The 20,606-nt window shown below is 50.1% G+C and overlaps 1 protein-coding gene across 1 annotated transcript; it reads right to left on the bottom strand.

Moving 5' to 3' along the window:
* Positions 1-14,566: 14,566 nt before the first annotated feature.
* BARHL2 (BarH like homeobox 2) lies at positions 14,567-20,272 on the bottom strand (the record flags this gene model as incomplete). The annotated part of the gene is made up of 3 exons (XM_083360660.1): positions 14,567-14,879; positions 17,450-17,675; positions 19,681-20,272. The coding sequence occupies 3 exons, from the start codon at positions 20,270-20,272 to the stop codon at positions 14,567-14,569; spliced, it is 1,131 nt and encodes a 376-aa protein (XP_083216786.1).
* Positions 20,273-20,606: the final 334 nt, after the last annotated feature.

Below are 20,606 nucleotides of genomic sequence, written 5' to 3' on the forward strand. Positions count from 1 at the left end.
ACGCGCAGCCGCGGGGAGCTCGTGCCGGCACGGAGAGCCGGGAGGCGGTTGGATATGGTTGTTGACGGTCGCGCGGCTCCATCGGCTGCGGGACGCTCACACGGCGCGGCTGCGGGAATAATACGGGGCGCTGGGATGGTGGAGGGGAGCACAGCGAGGACTTTCGGTAATGGGGGAGGGGGGTGCTGGGATTGTACCTTTCTTCGGGTTATGTGGTCCACAGTAGCAGGGGAAGAGATAGGGTGTGGGGTGACGGGATTGGGGCGGGGTATTTACGCAGCTCAGGCGGGTGCTGGCCTGCGCGGGGAGAGGGTGGGGTTAATGGGTGGAGCTGTTGCTTAATTATCAGCAGAGTATAAAAGGCGCGTTGAGGGTGAGTAACTCCCAACGCTGACTTTTCTATTGCTTGGAAATCCTGACATTAAAGGTGCTCTCTGCAAGTCATCCGTACTTCGTCGTGATTTTCCTGAGTGTTTGTTATTCTCGGCGGAGACGAGAGTTTGACAGTAAGTCAGCGTTCAAACAGCACAGCGCTCTTTTTGCTGGGCTCTGGTTTTTGCCTGTCACCATGGCTGAGGGGACCCAGGGCGGTGTGCCCGTGGCAGGAGGGGAGGAACCAGCTGGGGTTGCTGTGCCTCTTGAGGTGGGGGAATTGGCAGAGGCCCCACCAGTGGTTCGGCCTAAGGTCCGGGACCTTGGACCATCACCAAAGGGAGCTGAGGCTCCAGAACCGGCTGCCCAGGAGAAGCCTGGAGAATGGTGGCTCAGTCCTGTCTTGAGCCAGCCAGTGGCCGGACACCCAACCCAACCATCTAGAGGGAAGGGGTCCCTCTGGGGGTGGAGAGAGCGTCGTGCCACCGATGAGGGCGGAGAGGAGTGGAGCTACACCACGGCTCCTGGCAGTTATACTATGGACGTCCTGAGGGACCATTTTGGAGAACCCCGGCCATGGACCCCTACTGATGCCGACCTGGAGACTGGTGGATGGGCACGACCCCGGACCGACCCGGAGCGCAGGGGTCAAACCCGGTTCTGTTTGGCAAGTCCCCGTTTTCGGGCTCCGCAGGCCCCTGGTACCCCACAGGTCCCAGGCCTTCCATCGCCGGGACCAGCGGCTGCTCCCGACTTGGGCCTTGCAGGGCCTGGTGGAACAAGACCGGGGGGTGCTGTGCCAGCCGGGGGGCTGGGGTGGCAACAACCAGGGGTTGCACAGAGGCCGGGAGGCCCGGCGGGTCCTTGGGGAGGGCCTGCGGTTTGGGGTCCACCACCACTGCCTGTGACCTTTGACGGCAACCCCGATCGTTTGGCCCTGTTCCTCGGACAAGCCATCCACCATCTGGACCAGTACGGTCCTTTGTATACTTCCCAGTGGGGAATGGTGATGGTTGTTACAACGGCTTTACAAGGGGAGGCAGCGGCTTGGGTGGCGAACCTTTACGGTGATCGTGCCCGTGAACTGGGGGATGTGGGCCTTCTCCTTGAAGCGCTGCTTACACGATTCGAGGATGTGACGCACACGCATCGAGCGGAAGCTGAGATCGTTGGCTTGCGGCAGAACGGGCGTCCAGCTACAGCCTATGTGCAGGACTTTCGTGAAGTGGCTGGCAGGCTCAGTTCCTGGCCAGAGAGAATGTTGGTTCACCATTTCCGGGCCGGACTGGACGATTCTCTCCTACGAGCTTGTATCGTCCGGGGGATTCCTCCTAGGCTCCAAGAGTGGCTGCGGGTCGCGGTCGAGCTGGATGTGGCCTTACGGGTTTGTCAACGGCGTGTACGGCCCGTAGGAGATTCCCGTCAGGTCCCGCCGAGATCGCAGGGCCAAGTGCAGAAGCCGCCGCCATCATCGCTGGGTCCTGCCATCCAGCCACCACGGTCCGTTCTGCGATGCTTCAGGTGCGATCAGCCAGGCCATCGCGTGGCCGCCTGCCCTATACCTGCATCTCAGGTGGTTGCAGCAGCAACTCCAGCAAGGAGCACAACCCCCGGGCGCTTTGCAGAGCGTTCCCGGGCTTCTCGGCAAGCTGTGGAGTCAACAACAGGGGGAAGTGGCCAGGCGGAGGGGGACGGTGCCATCGATGTGAACGTGGAGTATTACGAGCATGGTGATAGGCCAGAGGAGGACCCCATGGTAAGTGCTCCGGTTAGCCCATTTTCAGTTCCGGTTACGTTAACCAACCCTGCCACGGGGGAGGTGATGGGGTTTAGGGCTTTAATTGATTCGGGTAGCACGAGGTGTCTTATTAGCCGGAAGGTGGTGACCACACTGGGTGTTGGGGTGGTTCGGCTGAGGAGTCCAATACGTTTCCAGCAGGTGGATGGGTCTCTTTTGGGGGGGCGCCTATCACCCATGTCACAGAACATGTGCGGCTGGATATGGGGGAGCACTGGGAGCGGTTGCGGTTCATCGTGGTGCCCTCTATGACGGAGGAGGTGATTTTGGGGTTAACATGGCTGGACAGGTGGGGGCCGACCATTTGGTGGGAGGGGGGTTGTCGTCACCTGCGCTTAGGGATTGGGCCACAGCCCCCTGATCATGAGCGGCCAAGCACATCTGGCCCGCCAGGGAAACCGGAGGAGAGTTGCAGGGCTGGGGCAGAGGTACACGTGCCACCAGAGTATACCGAATTCCTTGAGGTGTTCAGTGAGCAGGAATGCGATCTCCTGCCACCCCATCGACCGACAGACTGTGCGATTGAGCTAGAGCCGGGGGTCAAGCTTCCTAAACCCCGGATGTATACCATGACCCCGCGGGAGATGACAGAACTCCGAAATTATATCGATAAGAATCTTGCACGGGGGTTCATACAACCAGCTCGCTCGCGGATGGCAGCACCAGTTCTTTTTAGGGAAAAGAAAGATGGGGGCCTGCGTCTTTGTGTGGACTACCGGGGGGTCAATGCAGTGTGTGTTGAACATTTGTATCCACTGCCTTTAATGAAAGACATGTTGTCCCACCTGGCTAAGGGGAGGGTGTTTACCCGCTTGGACTTACGCGAGGCCTATTACCGGGTGCGCATCAAGAAAGGAGATGAGTGGAAAACGGCGTTTAACTGCCCATTGGGCAGCTATCAATTTCGCGTAATGCCTTCCGCAGTATGACAACCAGCGGGAGGAGGTGGTGCAGGCTCTTATCCCACCTCTCGTCCCAGAGATGGTACAGGTTGTTCAGAACAAGGGTGTGGAGGACCTTGTACAGCAGCTGAAAAAAGCTCTGGTGGGAGATGACTGGCTACAGCGACACCCGCGGCTCCTAACCCGACGGGATGACCTGGCCTGGTATGGGAGTAAGGTATATGTACCGCAATCCTTGCGAGAGACTGTGCTTTATAGGTGCCATGACGCCAAACAGGCCGGACACCTTGGATTCCTGAAAACCCTGCACCTTGCTAGACGTCAGTTCTGGTGGCCAGGGATGAGGCGGCAGGTCAAAGATTACGTCCAGCGTTGCCGTACGTGTGCTATGGCCAAACCCCAGCCCGGGAAACCAGCGGGGCTTTTACAGACGGTGGCAGACCCTAACCGGCCATGGCAGGACATTGGGATGGATTTCATCGTGGACCTACCAGAAAGCCGGGGATACACTGTTATCTGGACCGTGGTTGACCTGTTTTCTAAACAGGCCCATTTTGTCCCGTTGAGGGGTTTACCCTCGGCCCGGCGTCTGGCCTGGCTATTCATAACCCATGTGTACCGCTTACACGGGGCGCCTAGACGCATTATATCGGACCGGGGAGTGCAGTTTACCGCCAGGTTTTGGCGTGAGTTCCTCCAGTTCATTGGGTCATCTCAGGGATTAAGCTCGGGGTACCATCCTTGCACGAATGGTGCTGCTGAATGGGCCAACGCAGCGGTGGAGCAATACCTGCGCAGCTATGTCTCGTACCAACAGGCAGATTGGGCCGATCTACTGGCGTTTGCAGAAATCGCCCACAACAACGCTGTGCACAGTAGCACCGGTCTCCCACCGTACATGGTGGTCTCTGGCTACGATTTCCCTCCCGTACCCGAGTGCGACCAAGGTTCGACTTCCCCCTGTCAACCCCAGGAGTGGATGCTGCAAATCAGAAAAGCCTGGGCAGCAACCAAGGAGGCCTTGACCAAACAAGCCGGTATCGTAAAGGCCCAAGCAGACAAGAAGCGCCAACCGTTCTACACCCCGGGGGTTGGGGATTGGGTGTACTTGTCTACAAAATACTTGAGGTTGCAAGTACCTAGCAAGAAGCTGGGCCCTAAGTACATAGGCCCTTTCCAGGTCACCCACATCATCAATCCAGTCACGGTGCGCCTCTGGCTGCCTAAGTTCCTGGGCAAGGTGCATCCCGTGTTCCACGGCAGCTTGTTAAAACCAGCTCCCGTTCCTGTCCGGGGGGAGTCAGTGACCCCGGGGCACGTGGGCGATAATCAATACGAGATACAGGAGATTCTAGATTCTAGAATACGGAGGGGGCGACTGCAATACTTAGTGCTGTGGAAGGGATACCCGGTTACTGAGGCATCCTGGGTGGCGGAACCGAATGTCCAGGCCCCTAGGTTAGTTAAAGCATTTCATCGAAGGCATCCTGGCAGGCCCTCGGGAGGGAGGCGAAGGGAAACTACTGCTCTCGTTAGTGCATGCCTAACTCCTGTGTCTTGCTTTCCAGGAAGAGCCTTGGTAGGAGGGGCCGACTGTCAAGCCCTTTGGGCTCGACATTACAGAAGGGACTGGGGGAGCACAAACAGAATTACCCGCCCTGTCCAGCCACGCCCGAACTCATCAGCTGACCGGCGGGCGAACGCCGAGCCCGCAGCCGCGTCAGCAGCTGAGAGGCGGCCGGAGCACATTAAGAACGGCCGAGACGGGGCCGCACCGGCAGGAACGGCTTTGAGGCAGCTGGAGAGCACTGAGAACGGCCGAAAGGAGCCCGCGCCGGCAGGAACGGCTGCGAGTCAGCTGGAGAGCGCTGAAATGGAGCCCGCTGCTGCACGGACAGCTGAGAGGCGGCCGGGAATAACTACGCGCAGCCGCGGGGAGCTCGTGCCGGCACGGAGAGCCGGGAGGCAGTTGGATATGGTTGTTGACGGTCGCGCGGCTCCATCGGCTGCGGGACGCTCACACGGCGCAGCTGCGGGAATAATACGGGGCGCTGGGATGGTGGAGGGGAGCACAGCGAGGACTTTTGGTAATGGGGGAGGGGGGTGCTGGGATTGTACCTTTCTTCGGGTTATGTGGTCCACAGTAGCAGGGGAAGAGATAGGGTGTGGGGTGACGGGATTGGGGCGGGGTATTTACGCAGCTCAGGCGGGTGCTGGCCTGCGCGGGGAGAGGGTGGGGTTAATGGGTGGAGCTGTTGCTTAATTATCAGCAGAGTATAAAAGGCGCGTTGAGGGTGAGTAACTCCCAACGCTGACTTTTCTATTGCTTGGAAATCCTGACATTAAAGGTGCTCTCTGCAAGTCATCCGTACTTCGTCGTGATTTTCCTGAGTGTTTGTTATTCTCGGCGGAGACGAGAGTTTGACACAAGGTACAAGCAAAAAAAAAGTTTCAAACAACACTTCCTCTTCCTCTTTCTTTCTCCAGGCAAATAGTATTCTACCAATCTATTATAAACATTTCCTTGAGTTGTGCGCTCCATGGACAGGTACCATCTTGTGGAAATATTATCATTCCCTTCTTTGTACTTTTTTTTTCCATTGCCAGCCTAGCTGATAACACTAGTATTCCCTGGAGGTCTCCCATCCATGTACCAACCAAGTCTAACCCTACTTAGCTTCCTATCTTCCAATCCTAGACAAAGTCAGCCAGGTGCTGCCATCTGCTGAGACCTGCTAATCACTACTGCAGATCTAACCTATAGGGAGCTTCACCACCGTGGACGAGACTCTTATTCTTTGTAGAAGTTATAACAATAACGATTCTGAGGAATGAAGGCTAAAATGAAATGTGTTTGAAATATAACCCTAAAACCTGTCTCTAATGCAAGAGAAAATTAATAATTATTAATTAATTAATTATTAATTAATTATTAATTAATAATTATTAATTTTTGGGGGGAAAAGATCAGCAATGAAAATATCATTAGCTAAATCTGGCCTTTAGTAGGTGGTGCCTAGCCTTCCTTACTGTTACTGTCATGGCTCCTCATGAAAATAGAAGAGTAGATTACTGCATTAATGTTTAATTAGCCATTTATTTTAGAGGCCTGGAACTCAACTCTTGGCCTATGTTTACAAGGCCTCTGAAAAGCAAATTGTTCTTGAGAAGAAAGATCCTCATTCAAATAGAGATGATAAACGTATCTCTGGGTTACACCACTTCAGGTGGGAGAGAGTCATAGGGTTGGGAGAGGTGTCATATCACTGAATTTTTAAAAATCTGTCTGCATGAAAATAATTAGCATGTTACATTCTAACATGCTAATATATATATATATATATATATATAAAATAAAGGGAACAGAAAATAAGATCCTACTATTAAATACAGTACATTGTGTTTTTTAAGTGTTCCCTTTATTTTTTTGAGCAATATATATGTATATATATTAGTATGATAGACACAAGGGACGCGGTGGCTCAGTGGGTTAGGACGCTGAGCTTGTCGATCAGAAGGTCGGCAGTTTGGCGGGTCGAATCCCGAGTGCCGCGTAACAGAGTGAGTGCCTGTTACTCGTCCCAGCTTCTGCCCACCTAGCAGTTCGAAAGCACGTAAAAATGCAAGTAGAAAAATAGGGACCACTACAGTGGGAAGGTAACAGCGTTCCGTGCGCCTTTGGCGTCTAGTCATGCCGGCCACATGACCACAGAGACGTCCTTGGACAAGCGCTGGCTCTTCGGCTTTGAAACGGAGATGAGCACCGGCCCCTAGAGTCGGAAACGACTAACACGCATGTGCGGGGGAACCTTTACCTTTACCTTATGATAGACACTGGCGTGGGGTTACCATCACATCAAAATTAGGCTGAAGGAGAAGAGATTAATTCTTTCCGGGAATTTAGTTGTGGGTGAAATGCCTTTCTTTCCAGATTCTTTATAACTGCAAAGTCACAAAAAGGAGAGCTTCGCTTCTGTTAGGCCTTGAATGTTGCAAGGGAGCATGTTTTCTCTTTCTTTTAATGACATATTCTCACATCGCTAAGTTCTCTTATGGATGAAAGATATAAAAAGTCAGTCTGCTTTTTTATTTTATTTTATTTTATTTGGACATAGGAAAGGGAAAGTGGGCAGGCAGGCTAGGCAATTAAAGCAGAGAGAGCCAAAAAATCTTGTCGTACCTAAGGAGCTAACCATTTATTACAGCGTGAAATTCCCTCAAAGACTATGCCATAATAAGACAGGGTTCATACAACCAGATCATTTAAAGAGTTATCTGGCTAATTTTCTGTAAAATTAGGAAGGGGAGGAGTGAACCTATCACCCTGGGTTAGTTTTTAATTCCATGTAGTGCATAAATCCATGAAATGGTTAATTCAATCATAGTGTAAGTTAAGCAACTTGAATGAACGGTGACTCTTTTAAGATGCCACAAGTTTCTTGGTTGATTTTTTTGTATATTTTACAACAGGCAAATATGCCAGCTCTACTATACTATAGCCTTAGCTGCTGTTCTAATGCTATGTGAAATGTAAGTAATATCCAAATATAAAATAGTTCCATAAAACAATCCAATTGCAACCTATCTAGGAAGATAAAAACAACAATTTCTCACTGTACAAAGACTCCCCAGTGTTCAGCTTCAGTATTTCAGAGCATCATTAAGAGATACTAGGGGCTGATCCTGTCATTTTCAATACCTTTTCTGCCTTTAACCTGAATTAAATCAAAACTGTCTTCTCTTATTGGGATAAAGGGAGGGACTTTCTGACATCCCCAGCAGATTGGCTCAAATTAGTGATGCATCTCTTCCCCCTTCCCAAATAATAACAAGAGTTTGAATTGACTCTTTGCCATTGGTGGCACATATATAATTGTATTTAATTAACTCCTCACCATACCTTTGCTTGGAATACAAAGAAATCGAAGGCATGCTTATAAGAGGGGGGGAAATGGCATGGTTGTGATTTGAAATACTAACCAAGGCCTGAGGCTGCACTCAAAGAAGAGCATAATTTTCTTCAGCCTCACTGATATGAATGCAGAATAACTCTATGGTTTCAGTTGTGGCTTTTCTTCGAATGATAAAAAGGATACATTTTGTTTAGTAATAACCCCTAATTGGCTCCTTCTTTCAATTTTGGTTATGGCTGCACCCTTGTCCTAAGCATCACTTAAGTTGGCCTTACTTTTAAGGCCGGGATGTTGCTCTAAAGATCCCCTTGCCTTCATATTCACCAGTCAGTGTGTGCTCTGGTTTAGGTAATCCGTTCATTTAATGCCATAAAAATTCTGCTTCCCAACAAGGACCACCAAGCTAGATGCACATCATCTGAGGCCCAGAAAAAACACTGCTTCTCCAGGAGGAAATTTCCTTTTGTGAATAGTTTTCAAGAATATTCAATAAGGCTGATGGAACACAGAACTGGAAAGGGAATCTTTCTCTCTATTATTTTGCTGGCTGTTTTAAAAGAAAGTACTTTCCTTATTATGAAATGGGAAGTTTACCGTCTCTTGCCGTCTGGTATAACAATGACAACAGGTTGACACATTCGCGAGCTGCTTTGATGAATACATTTTAGGTTTGATCAGATGGGAAAGAGAATTAGAGCACTCGCTGGAAACCCCTTTTTTTCCCCTCCTTCAAACCGAGCATCTGCTTCCTGATTCTCATTGTTTTAATGGAATACGGAAATGTGGTTGGTTTAGCTCATTCCCAGCTTCATTTCCTCTTCTCAGACTCAGAGGAAGACCAAAAAGAACAGAACCTGGAGCCCAGGCAGCAAAGTTTTAGCTGCCCAGAAATTATTTACTTGTCATTTTAGTTTTGGAGCTGTCCTTGGTGCTAAAGAAGACATTCTACTTCTCACAGTCCAAAGCTTTTCCCCAGAAGCAGACAAATTTGGCCAAGGAAACCAAATGACTCATATTCTATATTAGCAGATCAGAGAGCAGTTTACTAAAGCAGATTGAACCAGCAAGCTCATCTGTCTGGCTAGTGACGCCTATCTTTTTTCTTTAAAGGTTTATGCATACATTGACTTTTAATTCTAATTGCTACCTGATGACTTACAGTGAGTAATAGACATCATTTAGTTATTCCTCTTATAACATGATGCTATGCAGAGTGTTTGAAAGTATCATCTGGTCTAATGTGATTTGTTTCCAGATTAGGAAAATTGGAGACAAAATATTCATGTAGGAATTAATTTGTTCTGACTCCAAAGCAAGGGTTCAAGGGTAGAACAGGTGCTGCAACTTCTAGCACTGCTTTTCCCCAAACGATGCCCTTCTGTGATTTCCAGGATGCACAACAACAGAAGGTAGGAATTGTACTTCATCCTTGGAGTGCTCTGATAGCTATTGAGCGACTTCATATCTGAATGTAAAAAAAAAATCCTCTGGAGATCTTGGTGCCATATCCTAATATCGACAGTTGTTCCCCTTTTCTTCTGCAGATCCCTGGGACAATGGAAGCCTCCCCCAGATTATGTTTGAAGATACAGTTCACCTCCCCTTAAACTCCCAAAGTAGATAGGTACGTTATGACCCTCTGTCATTCTTCACCCCCTCCCCCAGGTTTACATTGTTCCCAATACCTTCTCCTCCAAGAACATGTCCCAATGTCCCAGATAGGATGAAACTAGTCATTTAATGCCTGCTTCCTGGTGATCCTTGACAATTGGTAAGAGTTCTTAATACCACAATATGTGGGCCTCATCATCTGAGTCTACAGTGCTCAAGTAACAAAAGCAACAGCACTGGGGAAGGAAGGAGTACTTAGGATTTAAGAAAAAGCTAAGTCCAAGCATACCGGTGGATGAATAGCTTGCCCAGAGGGCCCTGCAGCTTCTCTTCATCCAGATTTTACTAGTCAACCGTAGCCTTTCCAGGTTTCTAGATGGAGGTAAGAATAATAACAGAGCAAAAGTAACAGAAATGTAAAAGAAAGTATGAACAGCCCAAGCCCAGAAAACAAGTTACCTTGATTTTCCTCCATTGAAAAGATCACCAGTCACCAGGATAAAGGGAAGCTGGGAATGAAATATCAGCCTCTGTGAAAGGGGAAAAATGTTTAACTGGGAGGTGGGGAACTGAAGGAAGTTGTGATGAACAGAATCCTGGAGAGATGGGTAGTGAAAGAGCTTGTTGGAAATAGAAATAGACAAATGCTAGAGAAAAGAGGAAGATTGACTTAAACCTTGCTCTTGGAAGAGTAAAACCTAAAAACTGTTTGCTTCTCAAATGTGATAAAGGTAGATTTGGAGATGCCTTTTAAGGCAAAGCCGTTTCTATTATTTAACTCCATCTTTGGGTGACCATTCCGTTCAGAGAGCTTGTTAAGAGAGAGAGAGAGAGAGAGAGAGAGAGAGAGAGAGAGAGAGAGAGAGAGAGAGAGAGAGAGAGAGAGAGAGAGAGAGAGATTGGAGGAGGAGGGGAGGGGAGGGGAGGGGAGGGGAGGGGAGAGGAGAGAAAAAAAGAAAGAAGAACTTGAAGGATTTTTTTGCTTGCTTGCTTGCTTGAGTGCATTTAAATGAGCATGCATCTGTAGCTTTTTAAACATCGAATCAAGCCCTTTCTTCAAGGAAAGCCTCTTTTAATTAGCTTTAGGAGCCAGCAAAGGCGTCTAATGAAGTGGGTTTATTTAGCTTGTTCATAATTTAAATGAGGAGCAATCCAAATTGTTTATCACCAAAGTGAAGAGTTCACATTGCACCGAAAACTAAAGGGGGGAAGGAAACAGTGTTGGTTTTCCAGGAAGAACGCCTGCACCATCGGAACAGCCTCATTCTTTTAAGGTGGGGTCACAAACATTTAGGAAAACTGTCTGATACGATCTGATCTTCCTTTCACTTCTTCTCTTGCCCCACTCAGGAAAAGATTGTTCTGCTGGGGGAAAAGCACATCCGGGCTGACCCATTGAAGTAAATGAGCACAGATACATAGCACGGGGTCTAATTATTATATAATGTCTCTTCCTCTACCCACATTTACCCGCTTAAGAAAATAAATAATAAAAAATTTTAATATAATTTTTTTTATGTGAGAGAAAAAAATTGTGAGAGAAAATGTTTTAAGCCTATTTCAAAACATATTTTAAACATATTTCAAAATGGATTCAACCACTGTACGGTGTTTCCACGATCAGTGCAATTGTCGTCATTGTTTTTGTTGGGAAAGTATTTGAAGCTTTTCTTTCCTTCTTTCTGATTATGGAAATAAATAACAGCTGAGATACAGATTCAACACCAGCCTTTAATTCTCCAGTCGTTCAATTTAGTTCAAAATTTAGCTTGCTTAAACTCCCTGTGTGTACACATCCTCGTGCCACCTCACATGCAAACTGTCCGATAAGCTGCATTCAGAGCATCTAGAGCCTCTTACTTTTCCCTTTTGAATTTTCATGTACCTTACTTACAAAGGCAACCATTTTTGTTGTGTTTTATGTCACTGCGGGGGTGGGGGAGGGGAACCCTGAATATTTTAAAGCCCAATCATTCCAAGGAAAGCAGTGCCTAAAACCTTCCCTAAAGCAATCAGTGGAGCTCTACAGTCACCCTTCTTGTGCTCCGTCGCCTGGGAGCAAACTAGAGTAAGCCATGTATAAGTGTTGTGATTTCAAGCACAAGCTGGATCAAGTGCTAGTCAGTTTCCCCGATCTGGTTCATTTCTCTGACCACCGGCCGTGCGTCTTAGCGGAAGCCCCCCACTCTACAGGCCCAGGGCAACCTCAACTTGATCTTAGAGAAGAGGTTTCGGAGGGGGTGGGTGGGGACGGAGCCAGTGTTATTATTTATTTCTTAAGTCCCAATTAACACAGAGAAGAAGGGGAGAACAGCGAGGGGAGAGGATGGGCCGCAGGCAGGCAGGCAGGCAACCTCTGGGGTAGAATGTCAGCCAGCGCCCACCGCTCGGTCGCTGAGTCCTTGTCAGGGTCCTAGGCGACAAGAGCTGAAAATGAGGTGGGCGTTTCCGGACCCTTTTGTGAAAACGCGGCCAAGGTCAAGACGTTTTTTAACGCGAATTTATTAGCGGACTTGGGGAGGGGGGGAGGAGGAGAAGAGAAAAGGAGCGAGAGCGGCGCGAAGCAGCAGCAACCCCTTCCTTTAATTAGCAAAGCCTAAATAATATGTACCCGCAGGCTGTCCCTGCTTTTTTTCCCCCTCCTGCCTTCCTCTTCCCCCCACCCCACCTCACCTCACCCTCGCCTCCTTCTTCCTCCTTTAGAGAACAAAAACCCACTCTAGCAAAAAAAAAATTAAAATAAATAAATAAAAAAGGCGGTGAGGGTGTGGGTGCGTGAAAGCCATCCACAAAACCTCAGAGGAGGCGATAATACCGGACCGGAGTTATGAATGTTTTATAGGTAAATTGCCAAGTTATATATATATATCTTTCGAACATTCAAGGCGTGCTATGAAAGAAAAGCCGGGCCGCTTTGCTTTGGTTTTGGGAGGGCTGTTGGGTTTCCAGGGTTTGGCAGTCCCAGCCCGGGCCTGGCCCGGGAGACGCGGAAGTGCCCCGCTTGCCTCTCCGGTTCCCTCTTTCGCCCGTTCTCGCTCAAGCACCGCCGGTCCCAGCTTCGGCCTCGCTTTTGCATTGATTTCTGGCTTTTCTCCTCTCTTTTTTTCTTTCTTTTTTTTTTCCTTTGCACCTAGAGCCAGACGCTACAAAGAGCCCCCTCCTCTCCCAACACCCCCATCCCAGCAAAGGATTAAAAACGGCCTTCACCTCCAGGGCCTTCACTCGCTCTCTTTACAAAAAAAAAAGAAAAAAGAGCGGACTTTAAAAACAGCTCAACCTGAGCTCGCCGACGCCAAGCCAAGCGGGGAAGGGACGGTTCCCCTGGGTGGGAGTCCAAAAGAGATCAAAGCAGACACACACGCACGCACCCCGCCCCCAGTTGCAACACGCACGCAGGCACAGACACACACACACACACACACACACACACACGGCCCCGCGGCTGTGGGTCGCGGCGGATTTTCTTCTCTCCCGCGGCTCCGGGTTTTTCTTCCTAATTGCCACCCCCCCCCCACCCCAAACCCCCACCCCGAGCGCCTCTCGCTCCCAGGCTGTCCTCCGCGCTTTCTATCAGCGCCTCGGAACAGCTGCCAGGCTGGGTTGCACCTTTTGGCTTCCCAGAACGTCCGCCCGCCTTTAGGGAAGACCCCCCCCCCGGCTCCCTTCCTCGGCCTCTTCCATATTCAGCAAGGAGGACGGAGGAAACACCTAGCCGCGACGGCAAGAAGGCAACGCCGAGAAGAGGGCCAAGGAGAGGTGGAAGGGGGGGGGCATCCGTCGCCAATGCACACACGCGCCCCCTCCCCCCCCCCGCTTTCACCGACGGGGGTCTGAAAAACAACCTCCGAGTCCGTCGCAGCGCGTTCGTTTCTCCTCTGCGGTTTTTTTTTTTACCCTTCTCCTTCTTTACAATCCATTCTTTACCCCCTCCGAGCAAACTCTTTAGCAACCAACCAGACTGTGGCCGGGGGGAGGAGGGAGAGGGGATTAAAAGCCTCCTAACCCGCCGCATGGAAATGAGCAGACATGTGCACGCATCCAGACCCGCACTCGGCCCATTTTACGGAATGAACAATGAGAGCGCGTGATCGAGGGGAAAATAGCTCGTTTAGGTCTGCAGGTTTGTTTAAAAAAAGATAAAAGTTTATTTCTTTTTCCCATCGGGTTTTTTTTGTTTTTGCCACTTTCGCTCTCTCTCATTCGCTCGCCCGCTCTCGATATATATATATATATATATATATTTTGTTAACTGTTGTTGTCATCTAAGCATTTATTTTACTGAACCAAAACAAAAGCAAAATAAAAAAAATTGGAAAAGGAGAGACATCAGGGGAAGAATATTTTTGTGGAGTTCGTTTTGTTTCTTAGATTTTTTTCTTAAAAACGAATGTATATAAGTCTTTTTCTTTCTTTCTTTCTTTCCTTTGTTTGGACAACATAGAATAAATAATATATATATAACTTCTCACACACCAGCCTGTTCAAAATGTGTATGTAGCGTATATACCGAGGACGAGAGAGATCCAGGAAAATGCCAGTTCGGAGTCAGGAAAAAAAAAAGGTTCGTGAGAATTCGGCGCAAACTTCTCCGCTCTCCCACGCTCTTCTGCCTCCTGGGCCGCGGTGGGGGAAGCGTCCTTTCTCTCTCGGCGTCCCTCAAGAGTCCTGCCTGGCACTCCGGCTTTTCCCGGCCGCCACCCCCCCTCTCGCCCCCCCCGCCTCCTCCTGCAAAGCGGCCGGGGCTACTGCGGGACTCGGCGCTACGTGTCACTTACGGGTTCCAGAGTCTCTTCGCTCTGAGCCGGTCGCTCCTCCGGCTCCGTTAGAAGAACCGCTTGATTTCCCTCCCCCTCGCTCGCCTCGGCTCTTTTCTGGCTTGATTGGCTGCTGGGGGGAGTGAGGGGGGATCTGTCGGCGGGGGGGGGTTGAGGAGGGGGTGCCGGGGTGAGCGAGACGCCCGGTGGTTTCCTTCACCGCGGGTGAGGGGTCCCCGGAAGGGGGTTGGACAAGGGGTTGAGGGCCGGCTGCCCCCCCGGCCCAAGGCCGTGGATCAGAACCCGGGGCACCAGAGGCCGCTGGAGTTGAGGGTGAGGCGCAGGCGGAGTCCGGTACATGCTACTGTACATGGCCGCGGCCGCCGCGGCCGCCGTGGTGCTGTCCATGCTCCCCAGCAGACTCGGGTGGTAGAAATAAGGCGACGGGAACATCCGCTGTAGAGCCGAGTAGTTCCCAGCTTCGGCCAGCAACTCCAGCCCCACCGCCGTCTGCCGCTTCCACTTGGTTCTGCAAGAGAGGGAACGGAGAGACCGTCGGCTGGGCCCGAAGCGGGGGGGGGAGGCTAAGGGGAGGGAGCGAGAGCCGGACTGACCACCATCAACCCCCCCCCCCCCCACACACACACTTCCTCCCGACACGAGAAGAGTTTGGCTTGCCCCAGTCTCTTGCGTCCACCTGGCCTTTTCCTTTAAGGAAGCCCAACCGCAGCACAATTTCTGCACGGCTGGTAGGTCTTAAAGCAGAAAACTGCTGTGGCTGGGGGAAAGATCGGCGGGAATCAGAAGGAGCTGTCACTTGAAAAATCCCGGGAAACATTTGCAAGCCAAAGAAAGACACACACACATACGCACGCACGCACGGAGAGCCGGCCTGTAAGTGACAACGACAGCTGATAAACTATTCGCTATTCATTTTCCTTTCGAAAACGTAATTACATTGTTACCTATGGCCTCCTCAAACCCCGCTTTCATATTCCGGTTACTCTGTCACATTAATAAGAGAAGAAAAGTCTTTCCCACCCCCACCAGTTTTAACGTTTTCTGCGAAAAGATGAAGTTACTACGGCACGAGATACTTTTTACTGGCTTTCGACCAGGCCATTTGAAAATAGCCTCCGCTACCCAAACAAGTAAACACTTAAGCAGACGCTGGGGGGAGGGGGGAAAAATAGGCAGCCTTGGGAGAGTTTCATTATACCCTCCTTCCTAGAGACAACGTGCGGGCCTGCAAGGAAAAGTGAAATCGCTGGAAGATTTTGGTCGCTAGAAACTACAATCCTGAACATTTTAGAATTATACAAGCCTGTTGCTTTGAGGCGTGGGGCGAAGGGGGCGTGGGGAGGGGGGAATGGAAGGTGACTAATTTTCCTTCTGTCGGAAGACACAGGCCTCCAGATGCAAGAAGGCGAGGCTAAACGCAATGGATACGGATCATCTCTTTTCCCTCCCTCACGTGAGTACATTGCAAAATGTACACAGAGGAGGAGGAGGAGGAAGCTTCCGGACAAGTCTCCCTCCCTCCTTCCTTCCTTCCTTCCTTCCTTCCTTCCTTCCTTCCTTCCTTCCTTCCCTCCTTCCTTCCTTCCTTCCGCAGAACCTACACGTTAGTCTCTTTGGAAAAAAGCTCCCGTAGCTGTGGCTGTGAACCTTGGTGGGTTTTCAGCAGGCGCACGACACACGGCCGTACGAAACGCAGCCAAATTAACAAGCGTGGAGCTCCCTGTTTAGCTGGGCTGTAAATGACGCTAATGTATTCCGACAGAATTAGGGTGGCTGCAGCCGTATGAAATGAGACAGAAAATTATAGCCAAGATGACAACTGGACGGAGGTTTCCAGCCCGCGTTTCCTGTGCCAAGAATTAGGGAGGGGGGGAAACCGCATTTTGCTCTTAACGGGGCCTTCCTCGTTCTTCTCCTGCACCGTTTCGGTCTCTCTTTAAAATAATAAGAAAATAACCCCAGACATTGGCGACTAGACTTCCTTTCGCCAAGTCTTCGCTTTCCAATCACAGAGATCAGGATTCGACTTGCACTGGAGAAAGGAGAGAATGAAACCCAGGACTGAATTACAAATCTGGGCGTCCGAAAATGCCAGATCAGACCGAGTAAGGTGGAGGCCTCCAGAAGTGAATGCCCGGAACTCAATAAGCTTCCCCCAGAGGCGCTCCCCCACTCTCAAGCTTTTGCTTGGCTCACAGGGATGGGGAGATCAATTCGACTTGCACGCTGTTCGCCTCTTTTTTTTTCTCCTGTGGCTATTCGGATTTCCCCCCCACCTACATGTGACAGGCAAATGGACGAGCAACCTAGTAGTGCCTGCCTACGCACGACCGTCTTAACTTGGAACGTGAACTCGTATCCTGCACTCGCACCACTCCACGAAGGATAGCTAACTCAACGAGTTTCGGCTGAGGATCGCGCGTCAGCCTAGCTATGACAGCGAAAAACAAAACAAAAAGAAACACACACACACACACACACACCCCGCGGCTACTAACCAAGCCTGCTCGCAGAATGCGCCTGCTAAGGTTTTCCCCTGGACACAGCCACTGAAATTTTGGCCCGCAAGAAAATAACATTCTTGGTGTAGTGGACGTGGGGGGGAGGGGAGAGGGGGGAGGGAGGGACGGAGATGCAAAGTGAGACGACCCAACGTGGCCATCTACCACCCTTAGAAAGGCCACGAGTGACTAACTATAAGGAGGCAGATTTCCTTTGCCTTTCCGAAGGAAATTGCAGGGCTGCCCCGAAATAAGTCCCTCGGAGTTGTGATTGGAGATCGCGCTATCCTTTTTTTTTTAAACAAACAAACAAACCCGGGCGTAGGCCTCTTTGAACTCCGTGGGATTCCCTTTCGCGGTGGATGAGGCAGAGGATGGCAAAGTTAAAAAAAACCCGGCCAAGCGTCGTATCCACAACGACCTGGGATGCAAATTCCACGGGATATACTGAGACTTATTCCTGGGTCGAGGTGGGGCAGGACCCTTCTTTTGAGCCGAGCGTTGTCATTTCCCTACCTGCCCGCTCCAAAACCCCTAGCCAGCCCAATGGTTTTCGTCCCTAACCAGCCTGCCCTACCTCCGGTTTTGGTACCAGGTTTTGACCTGGGTGTCAGTCAGATTGAGGGCGGCTGCCAAGTCCATGCGGTCTTGGACACTGAGGTACTTCTGCCGCTCGAAGCTCCTCTCCAGTTGGTTGAGCTGATGGTCGGAGAAGGCGGTCCGCGCCTTGCGAGGCTTCTTTGCTCTCACGGGGGGACTATCCCTGCTGCTGGAAATCTCGCGGTCGCCTTCTTCTTTTGCCCCTGAGGAGACACAAGACAGAAGCTCTGGGTTAGGGCCGAGGAGAAAAACACAGTGTGTGGGGTGTGGGGTGGGGGTAGTGTGGGGACTAAACCCGCACACAAAACCTTATTAAGCCTCAATAGGAGGTGGCAGCCTTCTGTTCTGGATTCAAACGGATCGTTCGAAAAGACGGCTTAGGAACCAACCGGTTCGTTTCCCTACTTTGCACAGGGTGGGATAGAATCACAAGCGCAACAATGAATTAGGAAGCTGGCGATTCAGCGGCGATTCGGCCTCGAACAAACCAGCAGAGGGAAGATTTCGGGGCTAAAAGAAAAAAAAAAGCAGCACCATTTCTCTGGACTAATAACTACTTCTCCTGCCACACAGCTTTCTAATAATATCCTTTTTTTTTTCCCCGGAGGGGATATTTTTTCCTCCGCTGCCTTTCCTCACTTTCTCCCTCGGCCAAATTCAGATTTCCAACTGCACATCGCAAACGGTTACGATCAAGCCCTCGCAACAGCCCGAATACTTTTCCTGGAGTGCTTGTCATCCAGGTACAAAAAAAGAGAGAGAGAGAGAGCTGGGTTTCGCAATCCCAGGTGACAGCGGAAATATTACCGGATTTGGTCTGGAATCTTGGAGTCTTATTTGAGGCAGGTTTTTTTTTTTAGCTGCAATGTTAGGAAATCAATACGTCAGTCCAATCTGTGTTTGTACGAGGTTTTCTCCTCCACCATCACCACTGTGTCCTCCCCCCCCCTCTTTCCCCCTTCTCTCTCTCTCTCCCCTCCTCTCTTTCTTTTTCTGGGCTCTCCTTGATCTTCCCTGCAGGGAGAACAATAATCTCTCTAATTGACCCACTGGGGAGGTTGGTGCACCAACTAACCAACAACTACCACAAAAAAAAAAAACACCCTAGACGAAACTGCATCTGGTTCTAGACGCTCATATGTTAGTGCTAAAATGGCAAATTGAATAGCAGTCCTATTAGTTACTGCAAAATAGCTGAAGGTTGTAAAGTGAGCGAAATGTGTCCTCTCTCAGCATCACGTTTCAAAAAAAAAAAAAAGCCTTTCCAGTTATGTGAGATTCCCTTGGTAGTGCGAGGGGGGGGGCGTCTTTTATTTTCCCCCAGGAAGTGGCAGAACCGAGACACCGTGTACGTTTGAATTTTAGAACGTGACTCTCTATAGTATCAACAAAAAAATTAACAAATGCTATAAAATATTGCACAATGCTAACTCTAAAGGAAGAAACATTTTCAAGGAAGGAAGGAAGGAAGCAGAAGAAAGAAAAAGGATCCCGATTTCATCCCACCCGTTTGGTTTGTTACCCTGCTTTTTTTAAAAAAAAAACAACAACAACATATTTTATTATAAATTCTTTAGGAGGTCTGCCTTGCTAATTAAGTGTTGCTAAATCTGTGTGAACTCTGTTTAGAAATTATGCATGCAGATCGCATTTTATAATATGCATTTGCATTTTAAAATCTCTAGTAATCCCAGCTGGCATTTTAGTATTGTTGAAATGCACGCTTGCAGACGCTTTTTGTTCTCCTCGCATCAACTTTTTTTTTTAAAGGGAGGGGGAGATACGTAGCTTCAGTCTGAAATATATATATATATGGGATGTGGATATCCCATATATATACGGATATAGATATATATTTATATGGATTGTCTATTAAAAATCAGAGGGGAAACCTTTACGATTCCTGAGATATTTTTTTTTAAAATAACCTAATTGTGTTTGTCGTTTTCTTAGTGGAGGGGGACTTCCTTTATTTTTAAATACTTTCCAGGTTGCTGAGCCCTCTCCTCAGCGGCTTTGCGAATTCGCAGCCAACCTTCCAAGTTGGCTGGAACTTTTCAGAAGAAGCAATTGCTGAAAAGCAGGAAGGGGAGGGAGGGGGTGAGGGGGGGGCACAGAGGAACAACGGGGAATGTTCGAAACGTAAACAATGGAACGCTCGCAAGAGTTTCGCACCGGGGCGTCCGAAGACCCGCGTCCCCAACTCACCGTGGCATTTCAGCTCATTCTGGGTATCGTCGCGTTTGTCCAGTTTGGTTCTGCTGTCATCCTGCTCCAGTTTTGGCCTGAAACTTTCGCTGGCCGCGTTGCTCTCTGGTTTGGGGGTGGGATGGGGAGAGGAGACGCTGGTGCTGTAAGGGGCACACGCGGCCAGCGGCTTGCTATCTCCCAAAATGTCCTTAATTAAGAAAGAAGAAGTGGAAGTCCTGGGGGCAGAGCTACAGGAACCCAACTGCTGCTGCTGCTGCTGCTGTTGTTGCTGGGGCGACGGCTGCAAACTTTTTGGCTGCTGCTGTTCCGGATGTTGGCTGTGGTGAAGATGGTGATGCTGTGGCGACAGGCCATCTTGCGCCAGATGCTGCTCGGGGTGCTCCGCGGTGACCGAGATAGGCGAGGAGGGAGTCGTGGCCACCGTGTCTATTTCCGAACAAGGGGACGGGGTGGCCTGGTTGAGAAAATCCGCCGCCCTGGCCTCGCCGTGGGCCGTCCGAAAGTCCCCGTTCATCATAACCGGGCTGCCGGACCTGGGGTTAGACAAAATCGTGTCTATTCCAAAACTGGAAGTGCTAGATCCTTCCATGGTGGCCGTTCAAAGAAGCGCCTTCATCCCCTTTCCCTCCCGACGCCGTTACCTTGCGCGGACTGGGCTTTTTTGGGTGACGGGTGCGGTGGTGGTGCGGGGGGGGGGAAGGAGAGGTGATGGCTGGATCTAAGACGATCGATCGACGATTAAAACGCGAACCACCAACCAAATCGGATCAATTATGGACGAAGCGAATCTCTTCGATCAAAATTTAAATGGGGAGGGAGGGAGGGAGGGAGGGAAGGAAAGGAGGGAGGGATGGAGAACGAGGCGAAACGACGACGAGACGCGCACAGGCACCAGGCGCACGCACGGGTGGGGGGGGAAGCCA

Source organism: Vipera ursinii (genome assembly GCF_947247035.1).
Source record: "Vipera ursinii genome assembly, chromosome: 3".
Taxonomy (NCBI): Eukaryota; Metazoa; Chordata; class Lepidosauria; order Squamata; family Viperidae; genus Vipera; species Vipera ursinii.